Source organism: Triticum urartu, chromosome 2A (assembly GCF_056163025.1).
Source record: "Triticum urartu cultivar PI428250 chromosome 2A, HENAU_Tu73, whole genome shotgun sequence".
NCBI lineage: Eukaryota > Viridiplantae > Streptophyta > Magnoliopsida > Poales > Poaceae > Triticum > Triticum urartu.
In genome coordinates this window covers 471,751,584-471,762,284 of record NC_141874.1, presented here as the reverse complement: position 1 = coordinate 471,762,284, position 10,701 = coordinate 471,751,584, and the positions used below count along the sequence as shown (strand labels likewise).

Here is a 10,701-nt window from a genome sequence, read left to right as displayed (position 1 = left end):
ATAGGATTATTTGATTTTATTTATTTTATCTTCGATTATTTCTATTACAAAAATATGAGAGAGGGAATAAAATGACTTTACCAAAATAAAGAAATATTGAGGATTTAAAAAAAATCAATTAAAATTTTATTTGAATTTAGGAAAAAAATCGCGTTTTTCAAAATTGCATTTAAGCCCCAAATAAATGTTCATCCTGTGCGGCTTGATTTTAGAAGTCGGGGAAAATTTATTTCTGGATTTTTGGAGTCCGTTTAGTATTCCTTTTGTTTTTTTCTGAGCGTAACTATTTAAAAAAACGCAACCGACCTAACGGGCCGTGTTCGACCCAGACACTAGGCCTGTCCGGCTTTATAAGCCGGGGAGGCCCAGCCGGACCCCCCCCCCCCTCAAACCCTAGCCGCCCTAGCCCCGCGTCGCCGCCGCCTTTGCCGCCGCACCTCGCCGCCGCGCCGCCCCTCGCCGCTGCGCCACGCCGCCGTCGGAGCACCGCCGCCGCCCGCCGGATTCGTCGCCGGAGGTAGACCTCGCCGCCACCGGGTTTTTTTCCGAAAAACCGTTCGGTTTTTCCGACGGTTTTGTTCGTTTTTTTAGTTACGTTTTTTTAAATAGATCGGTTTTTCCGGTTTATTTAATTAGCGAGCGTTCGTCCGTTCGTTCGTTTTAACGAACGTTCGTTGTTTTTCTTTTTCTCGGATTAAATCCGCGATTTTTCTGATCGCGATTTCTGATCCGATTTTCGTTTTAGTCTAACTTTTCGCTCGTTTATCGGAATCAGGCGATTCAAGCGCCTGGAGTTTCGTCTCGAAACCCTCTTTCCGTTTAACCAACTCAAACAAATTTTTGCCACTGTAAAAATTGCCCTAGATCCAGAATAGTAAACGAATCCTGTTTCTTTTGCCGTTTGTCTTTCGTTGCTTCGTTCGGTTTGATTCTTTTTGCCAACCGGAGTTCTTAAGTTGAACCTTCTGGTTAGACCTCTTATTTGAGTTTTACCTGTGCATTAGTTGAGTACTTATTGTATGCTTGTTTGTTTCGATAGAGTACCCGGAGTGCGCCGCTTGCTACTTCGAATCGCTAGGTTTCCCGGATCATCAGCAAGGCAAGTAACACTTTGATCATGCTTTCCCACAACCCAGTTTTATTCCATTAGATCAATCATCACACATTGCATGATTAGGATCTAATTAAATTGTGGGTTTGGGAAGTAGATGAGGTAGAACCTATTACCTGTTTATTATCAAACCTCTGGGAGTTACTTCTACGTTTGCTTATTATGCCATGCTATGCTAGTAGACGTGGATTGGATGAGTGTATCCATGATGTGAGATTGTTAATTAATGGTTTATTTATGGTGGCAACTTAAACACACATCTGGGTGGATTGAGACACCTGGGTATTCCAGCGATTGCCTATTTTTCTTTTGGACCGCCACGCAGACTCAAAAGGATCATGATATTATTCATGCTAGAAACTTCCGTGTGCAGTCACAAGCTATTATGGGCTCTAGTATAGTTGATTTTGTGCAAACTCTTACAGTGGTAGACTAGCAGATGTAGGGGAAAGTAGGTGTAACGGTCTACCCAATCGTAAGGTGCTAGCGCTTCTGAAAGACTATGTCTCAGTCATCCGTCTTCTCAAACACCATGCAGTGCGAGAAACCAAACGGAGGCGATCGAGTCTTGTGGGGAAAAGTGCGCAAACCTCTGCAGAGTGTATAAACTAATCATGCTTAGCCGTGTCCCCGGTTATGGACAACTTGAGTATCTAGTACCTGGATTATCATGTGAATCTCAACATGTTACTCTAAAATTAATTTTGTTGGGTTTTGATTAATGATGATGCTTAATTGGGATTGAGAATGCTGTCAACCATTCTCAATGTTTAACAACTACCATGATAGTTAAATAAAATTTATTCCTTTACAGTAGGGAAAAATTGGCTTTACGCAAAACTGTAACCATAGAGCTTTCCACCAGCCAAATATGCATGTAGAATATCCTGTTTCATTCCATTACTCTCTATGTGTTACTTTGCCAGCATACTCCATGTGCTGACCCATTTCGGGCTGCAACGTTAATGTTGCAGACTTTTCGGACGACGATTAAGGAGTTTTTAGGTCGTGGTTCTATACTCAGTGATGCCGTTGGAGTTGATGGACTCACTTATCTTCCAAGCCTTCCGCTGTTATCGTTATTAGATGGCCTTAAGCCATATTTATTGTAATAAGTTCTCTTTTGAGACTTTCGATGTAATAAGTGTGTGATTGCTACTCTGTTATAAATCCTTCAAGTACTATGTGGTGTCAGTATTACTGATCCAGGGATGACACCTGAGCACAGAGATTGGACCGTTTGAGGTCTGGTCGCTACACTTATGCTTTGAGAGCAGTCCACTTTTTTCTTGAACATCAGTACAAAGACAAACACTCATACACGCGCATACACTCACCCCTATAAACGCACACACGCACACCCTGTCCCTATGGGCACCTCCGAAAGATTAAGATGCGGATACCATAGTCCCTCTAACCATCCAACTACAAGTTGGTTCGCGTTTTGAGAGCAGTCCACTTGTATAATGGGGTTGTGGCTTGGTTGCCCTTAAGGGCCAAGCATGTAACATCTTTTATCTGGGTTTTCGTTAATTAAACGGACAATTATGTTCTCCTTAATATTAATTTACAAGGCAAAAATTTTGCATCCGTTTTGAAAAAATAGCAATACAATACAAAACACTCAATGGCCACACGCCCAAGATTTACACATGCACACAGAAACTGGTGGATTTCACCTTGATGCAAACAATCGGACGGGTCGTGGTGGCCCTGATTTACATGCCGCATCCGGGCCTTGGGGTTTCAGTTCCGAGGTGTCAAAGATTGGTCAACCTACACGGGCGCACCGTGGATATTACAGTACTATCCGAGAAGAAGACGCGCTACTGTACGAGCTCGGGTATGAGCCTCAGCAGGAAGGAAATCTCCCGCTGCGAGAAGTTGGGCGTCTTCTTCGCCGGCGCAGCCCTATCCGGTCCCAACCTCCCGGCCTGGCCTTCTTCGGGGCTGGGCTCCGGCGCCACCACGGCCGCGAACTCCGAGACGGCCTCGGCGATCTCCTGCACCAGGTCGACGATCACGCCGTCCACCCCCATCAGGTGCTGCATGTACACCGCCTCCGGCACGTTGCTGCACCAACATCGGATTCAGTATCTTCTACAGTCGCAGATAGACAAACTAGTCCGGTGCAAACTTGCGGGTCGCTGCAGGCTTACTTGAGCTGCCCGTAGGTGAGCAGGGAGAGATCGGACTCCTTGACCCTGGCTACCGCCGACGGGTGCCGGAACACCGCCCTGGCCTCCGACACGATGCCCTGCAGGCCGCCGGCGCGGCACAGCCTGACAGCCTCCTCCAGCGAGTTCCGCCGTGCGTCGGCGTGGAGCTGCGTCCCTCCAACCGTCAGGAAGTAAACCTGGTAAATCAGATTTGCACGGTAGCTTTGGAAGGTCAGTCACTGTTCGCGGCCCGAAAATGCTATGCTATCTGCAGGGAATTTTGATTATCTTGTACAGTAAGTTCACTTACAGGGTACTGGTCTTGCAGTCTTCGCATAAGCTGCGCGGCGTCGGGCTGGAAGCTGGAGAAAATGACGGGCCTGTCCTTGGCATGCTCAAAAACAACCTGAACGAAACAAACAGACCACGGTTGTTAATCGACATGTATCTTCAGACCATTACAGAAAGAAAAGATGGTCATTATGCTGCTAGCTTCTTGCCTTTAGGATGGCTTGCAGGACGCCGGCGAGCTCCTCCTCCTGGTACACGAGATCATCGTCAAACTTGAGCTCGACATTGAAGCCGACGCGCGTGTCGACGCCCTCGAACGCCTCCCGCAGCGTGCAGAGGGGTTCGTCGGAACGCACGTCCCACCTCAGTATCCTGCCGTCCTTGAGCTTCCGCAGCAATGGCCTCCCGACCTGAATCAAGATGCTAGTCAGATGTCACGGTTGTCCAGAGGGTGCGTGTCGTCTGTCATATGGTTGCAGTTCTCGGTTGTTCTGTTCTGTGTACCTTGTCCTGGTCCTTCTGAGGGCCGTAGGAGAGGAACTCGACCAGTGGAAGATCAGTGACGCGCTTCCCGCAGATTTTGCCCTGAAATTACGGTCATTGTTTCGTGAGACCTCGCAGTCGCAGCATCGATCCGCCATCGGGATGGTGCATGCTTCTTTTCTTCTTCTTCTTTTGTGCAGTGAAAAGTTGGTCGGAAGTTGGAAACTTACATCTTGTTCGGTGAAGATAAAATTGTCGTGGAAGACGACCGGGCAGCCATCTTTGGTCACCTGAAGAACAAAATGGAATGTGACGTTTTTAAAAACCGTCACACTTCACGCTTTTGCAGTTGCGGGAGAAAATGAAACAACGCATATATGCATGTGAGATGTGACGCGTCTATAGCTTGCCAGGTCTGTTTGAGCGCAGGAATATCATAAAATAAGTAGTAATAAAAAAAGCCCTGGAGAGTTTCAAAAAAAAAAAGCCCTGGAGAGAAGGAGAAAAAAAAAGCTCTCGAGCTCCACACTAGGCTAAAAATAATCCGGATGGAATGGAGTCTCTTCTGTGCTGGACCGAACTAATAAAGGAAATACACGGTCAAATTAGGAGCCCGATCTTGTTTCAAAAAAAAATTAGGAGCCTGACAAATGTTATCCATGGCCAGATACTACGTCGCCTAATTTGTAGTGCTGTACACGCGCGTCGCCAGCACCTGGAGACAGCCTGCCCCGGCCCGTGCCACCCACCGCCCAAGGAGAGGACCGAGCTGCACATGGCACCGCTCACCAACGCCAGCTCGATCGAGACTTCCGTCGGGGTTCGGCTAATGCCTAATCCTAATGGGTACGTGGTTGCGGCTGTAATAGTTTACCTGGACGTCGAACTCGACGTAGCCGACGCCGGCGACGCGCGCGGCGTCGTTGAAGGACCGCACCGAGTTCTCCTTCACCTCGCGCAGCCGCTCGTCCGGGGACGCCAGCGCGTTCATCCCCTTCCCACGGTGGCCGACCACCACCAGCGGCGGCCTCCCCCCGGCAGCCGGCGCCGCCATCATCGACTCGGCGCCTGCATGGCAACACGGACAAGATATACAATGAGGCTATACATCCACCGACGACGCACGCATGCATTTCAGTCACGCGCACGCTGACGCACGTACCGTTGATGCACGCGGAGGCGAGGTCGAGCTGCGCGGCGATGTCCGGCACGGCGGCGGCGCGCACGGCTTTGGGCTGGGCCATGTGTGTACGCCGACAAAGCCGAAGAAAGAGCGTGCTTCGGCTGGCCGCGGCGACGTGCGACCGCTGACTCGCGCCAACCGGGGCTGATCGAGGCGGTTAAACGACGAATACTTATGGACCCTTGCGTGGCCGTGGATGTGGGAGAGGCGTCGGGGAGGACGCAGGCTATATATACACACGCTTTGCCTGTTCCTTCGTGTCTAACGTGCAATAAACGTGAGAATAGAAAGGGGCGGAGGTTAAGCGATAAGATTTACACATCTCCGGGACAGGTCGCGTTAGGTTTGGATGTTGGACGCGAATCGGAGCTGACGGGGACGAGCATCGGAGGTTTATGCCGCAGGATATCCTCTCCCAGTCCGAGTCCCAGGCGACTGGAGGCATGCAGGGCGCGCGAAGCTTCTCCCGCTGACGCCGGCTTTCCTTGCAGTTTTCTAGATGGCGGCAGAATGGACGGCCGAGGGTACCGGACGCGCCCATCGGTGGTTTTGAGTGCAAGATATGTCATTCGTACGTAAACCCGGAGCAAAGTGTTACTTTCACGAAGGCGCTTTGTACCATTACCCTTTTCAAGTGAGGCCAGTACCTAATCAACTTGTAGTTGGTTGGTTACGAGGACAGTTGTATCCTTGATTATCGGTGTATAAATCCTAAATTTAACATCGGTGCTTGCATTTTTCTGATTTATTTCAGTTTTTTTGGCAATGTGCGTTTAGTGAAAGGAGGCGTTTTCGTTGACTACGAAGACGTTTGTGATACTTGGTTGATCTCAAGATGATCTGTTGGCTCCGTCTCTCAAAGATGCTCATATGATAGGGTTTGCATGCGTGCATTTCATAGGGTGTGTCCGTGCGTTGCAACCAAAACATAAATATTCTGCTATTAGGCTGGTCCTGTGATTTACCAACCTATATTATTTTGATTATGTAAAGGAAATATAATTATAAATCTGGTAAAAACTTGTCAGGTAACCACTTTATTGGCTTATCAAAAAATATATTTGCTAAGTAATTACAATGTGGGGTAGTTGAGGTGGTTTTCATGGAAAACCGGTGGATAAAACTGTATATGGGAGGAAAAAATTTATCCGGTTTATACATAAGGTAGGAGAGAACATTTTCCTTTATCCGGTTTATTTTTTTGACTGCTTTGGTCCCCTTTCAGGCATGACACGTGTCTCTTGTGGGCCAGCCGTACGCTTAGCCAGTCAGCCTTGTCTTCTCCCCCAACGAATCTCATCCACATCTTCCCCCCTCATGCCTTCTTCTTCACATGCTTTCCATTGTCCCCACCACCATGCTCCTCCAGCCTCCCTTCGTCGGCAACCATCCCGCTAACAGAGTTCTACGACCCAACACTACTAATGTTGCAAAAACATGTGTCTGCATCAGCATCATTGTTGCAAAGGAGAGAGGGTGGTATCAACCACCGCCTCTGCACCCCCTTCACTGCAACGTCCACTGCGCTACATGTCGGAGGGTAACACAACAACCACTACGACATCCCTCGCCACGCAACATCATTGTTGTTGTAAACGGGGAGGGATGACGCCGAGCAGCGCAATTGTGCGCGGTGCCGATGCCACAAATTGGTCGAAAGTTGCGGCTAGGGTCGATGTTGCAGCTGCATGTCTCCTAGTCGCCAATGTTGTGAGGATGACATGCTATCGAAGTCACAAAAGGTGATGTTGCAGAGGCCCTGTGCTGCTGCATGGCCAATGCAACTGCTACAAGGAAGATATGCTTTGATGCCATGGACCGACATGGATCGGCGTGTACGAGTGACTGCCGGGGAGCCAGGGGCAACGGAGCGTGATGTTGTGGTGCTACAGCGAGAACAGGATGAAGTTGTGGTTGTGTTGGTGAGAACGACGTGGAGGACATTGTGTTGATGACCCATCCAATGGCTATGCAGCACGGGATCGGACGGCTGGCACAGAAATCAATCGGTTGACGTTGCTTCTCTTATTATTTTTAAATAGTTTGGAGAGTGGAATGATGCTGACGCAGCGTCTAGTGTGTTAAGAGGATCTCACCTGATAGGGTGTTTTGCGTAAGGGATTGATGTTGATGCAGCGTCTAGTGTGTTTACATGGTCTCACCTGACGCTTTCTTCAATCCAAAAGAATTGGCGGCCCCTAGGCGCCATCCGGATGCCATGCAGCGGAACAACATCCGCCTAGTCAGCCGTTGCATGCACGTCATCTCAGCCATCCGTTCAAGCTCCCACATCCACGAGCCCATGACTCAGTCGTCGTCTTTCTCTATCTGTGCAACAAACAACTCGACAACATCCCAGCGGCACCAGATCGAAGCTTTGTCGGAGCCTCGCCGGAGTGTCGCCGCCCGGTTTGCAGCATCGGCCTTGCAGCATGGCGGCACCGTCGCAGCACTGCCTCACAACACGTTGCCGGTTGTCGCAGGCTCGTAGCATCGGCTTGAAGCACAGCGGCGCTGTCACAGCACATCGTCGGTCGTCGCGGCACCGCTCGTAGCACGACGTCTGGTCGCAACATCACCGGAGTATCCTGAGCCGTCGTGATGTTTGTTGAGTCGCCGTCGCAGCACTAGTTCGCAACACGGCGGCTCCATCATAGTATCGTCGGAGCAGCTCGAGCCGCCGTCGCAGCACTAGTTCGCAACATGGTGTCATCGTCTCAAACATCAACATTGCTGCCAAAGCCACCATCACAGCATCCATCGCGCAGTTGAGCCCCGCCGTCGCAACATTGGTTTATGACTCGGCCGTGCCGTTGCAGCAACGCCGGACCAGCCTCACGCCGCCACCGCGACAGTATCCTGGCTACTTTGATGATTCTACAATGACATGCTTTGACGACTGCGGTGATGCTACGAGGCATGTTACGACGACCGTGACGATGGCACGATGACATGCTTTGAAACGCGTGTGGTGTGCTTCGACAACCGTGGCAATGCAGTGATGACATGCTTTGACGTCTGCGGTGATGCTACGAGGCATGTTACGACAACCGCGACAATGGCACGACGACATGCTTTGAAACGCCCATGGTGTGCTTTGATAATCGTGGCGATGCAGTGATGCCATGCTTCGATGGCCGTGGTGATGGTACGATGCGTGTTGTGACGGTCGCGACGATCCCATGGTGACATGCTTTGAATACGCGGGATGTGCTTCGACGATTGTGGCGATGCAGTGACGACATGCTTCGATGGCCGCCATGATGCTATGATGCGTGTTGTGATAGCCGCGACGACGGCACAGTGACATGCTTCGAATACCCGTCGTGTGCTTCGACAACTGATGAATGCTACGACATCATGCTCTGAAGGTCAAGGACATGATGCGGGATCGTGCTTCAGACAATCGTGGCGATGTTGCGATGTCGTGCTTCGACGACCTCGGCGATGCTGTTACGGAGGCCCGACTACTTCAATGGTGTTGAGATGGCATTCTTCGTGATCACGACAGTGTTGCGACGACGACACGGCTGCTTCGACGATGTTGCGACGCCATTCTTCGACGGCCGTGGCGATGTGGCAATAACGGCCGGCCTACCTCTAGTGATGCTGCGATGTCATGCTTCGAAGAGGGCGGCGGCGGCGTTAGGATGCTTCTCTGAGTATTGCTAGAGGGGTGGGGATAAAGAAAAGGAGCCACGATTTTATGTGGAATTGTGGTAGCGCTATATCCAAACAACCTTTACTACATGAGCTTGCTAGTATCAGGTCAAACCAACACCTGTGAAGATGCGGTTTTACAGTCCTCGTTTGGTGCTTGCTATGCGCTCCTCTTGAGATTATTTGTGCCATTACATGTATAGGTACATGCAAGCACTACCTGCGAAGTATAAGTGTAAAAAAGGACCTAAGGCTGTCACGGGGACCATCAGCTTCATACGCGTGGCAAAGAGTAAGATAGATGCACTATCTTCACGTGCCAGACACAGAGGCGCTGCGCCACACGATCGGATGGGATCGGATGGCGCCGGACCCGGCTGGCAATGCCTGAAAATCATCCGACTGTTTGTAAGCATTTTCCAAAAGAATTAGTACTAGTATGTATCTTTCTGCAGAGGGCAATAACACTACGGCTACGGCGACGAATCGGAAAGTCGGTGTGTTGTTTATGAAGCGGATGTGCACAAGCAAATATCAAAGACACCTTTGCCGCCAAGACTGAATCCACAATCGGTTGAAAGTAGATGATGAGCAGTACATTAAAAGAAAGTTCACCCGCAACACCAGTAGCATTTTGCCTTTGCCCTTCCGACGCCTCTTCACGTAATGGAGACCAAAGGGAAACTCGTAATGCCAAATTAGTCATTACGCCGTGGATGATTGGAAACGCTCGTAATGGCTAAGTGTCTCGACAGAAACACACCATTGGTGATTATAAACATCAAAAAGGTGATTACACACTACCGCATGTTGGTCCTAAGGGCATCTCCAACTCCGACTTTTAAACCTCCTGTGACTGTCTGGACCGCGAAAATCATCGAACATAGTCTTGTATCGATGTGCGGCGTGGTCCAAATGTGTTTTCTCCCGTAAAACCGGGAAGGTTTGCTAGAGTCCGGACTCCGGACCAATCACCCGCCTGTTTCTGACCACCTTGACCTACCAAAAATTCTTCCCCCTCCCACGTGATTTTGGTCAGCGCCCGCATTCATGCCCTGCCAGAGCAGACGCGATCGCTCACTGATGCCGGTATTTAAGCGGTGCGCCGGCGGAGAGAGCACCGCTCGCGCCGCTTCCTGGTGCAGGCGACTGTCGCGCATTCAAACAACACGACGACCACCCGTCCGTCTGTCTGCCACCCGCATTGATGGCACGCGGTTGCCGAGGCGTCTCCTCAGGCACCACCCCCCGTCCCTCTGCCGCCCACTATTGCTATAAAAGTCAGTGCCCTGACCATAGCCGCAGTCATCCATCTCTGATCCCTCTCTTCCCCACTCCCACCATGGATCCCTCCCCATCAAAGTTCTCTATGACGGGCTGACGTCGGACCAGAAGAAGGAGATGGCCATCATTGTTGCCGGCTGGCTGACCGGCATGCAGCCGGAGGACGATGACGTCCCAATGGAGGACGCTGCCGACGATGAACTGGCGCCACCCTCCTCCTCCGCAACACCATCCTTCTCCTCCATGCCACCCTTGCTGGTGCATTGCACCATGACCATTGGCGAGGCCCGTGCGGCTGTGCCCATTACATGGACATGGTGCGGGAGGAGCAGTTTCGGGAGGCGCAAGCTGACGCCGTCTACAACCACCACCTCCTCCAAGAGCATTTGTGGGCGGAGGAGCAGATCGCCGCTGGCAGAGCAGTCGCGTCAGACGCGGACATGGTGGAGCAGGAGGCGATGCTCGAGTCCTACCACTCCGCCGGCGAGATCCGCTTCGCCTGCTGGCAGTACCGACAATGGGTGGCGGAG

General features: G+C 50.8%; 1 protein-coding gene across 1 annotated transcript; it reads right to left on the bottom strand.

The window, feature by feature from the left end:
• Positions 1–2,764: 2,764 nt before the first annotated feature.
• Positions 2,765–5,438, bottom strand: LOC125541508 (glycerophosphodiester phosphodiesterase GDPD2-like). Its single transcript, XM_048704901.2, has 8 exons — positions 5,207–5,438; positions 4,919–5,112; positions 4,275–4,334; positions 4,066–4,146; positions 3,771–3,971; positions 3,581–3,676; positions 3,271–3,467; positions 2,765–3,184 (listed from the first exon to the last, which is right to left on the bottom strand). The coding sequence occupies exons 1-8, from the start codon at positions 5,286–5,288 to the stop codon at positions 2,938–2,940; spliced, it is 1,158 nt and encodes a 385-aa protein (XP_048560858.1). The 5' UTR covers positions 5,289–5,438; the 3' UTR covers positions 2,765–2,937.
• Between the last annotated feature and the right edge of the window lie 5,263 nt (positions 5,439–10,701).

Excerpts from the sequence above, each read along its gene's own strand:
- LOC125541508 (XM_048704901.2), bottom strand. The coding sequence starts at position 5,288 with ATGGCCCAGCCCAAAGCCGTGCGCGCCGCCGCCGTGCCGGACATCGCC. Across the intron at positions 3,972-4,065 it reads CTCAGAAGGACCAGGACAAG|GTCGGGAGGCCATTGCTGCG; the intron begins GTACACAGAACA and ends ATCTTGATTCAG. Across the intron at positions 3,468-3,580 it reads GACTGCAAGACCAGTACCCT|GTTTACTTCCTGACGGTTGG; the intron begins GTAAGTGAACTT and ends CTGATTTACCAG.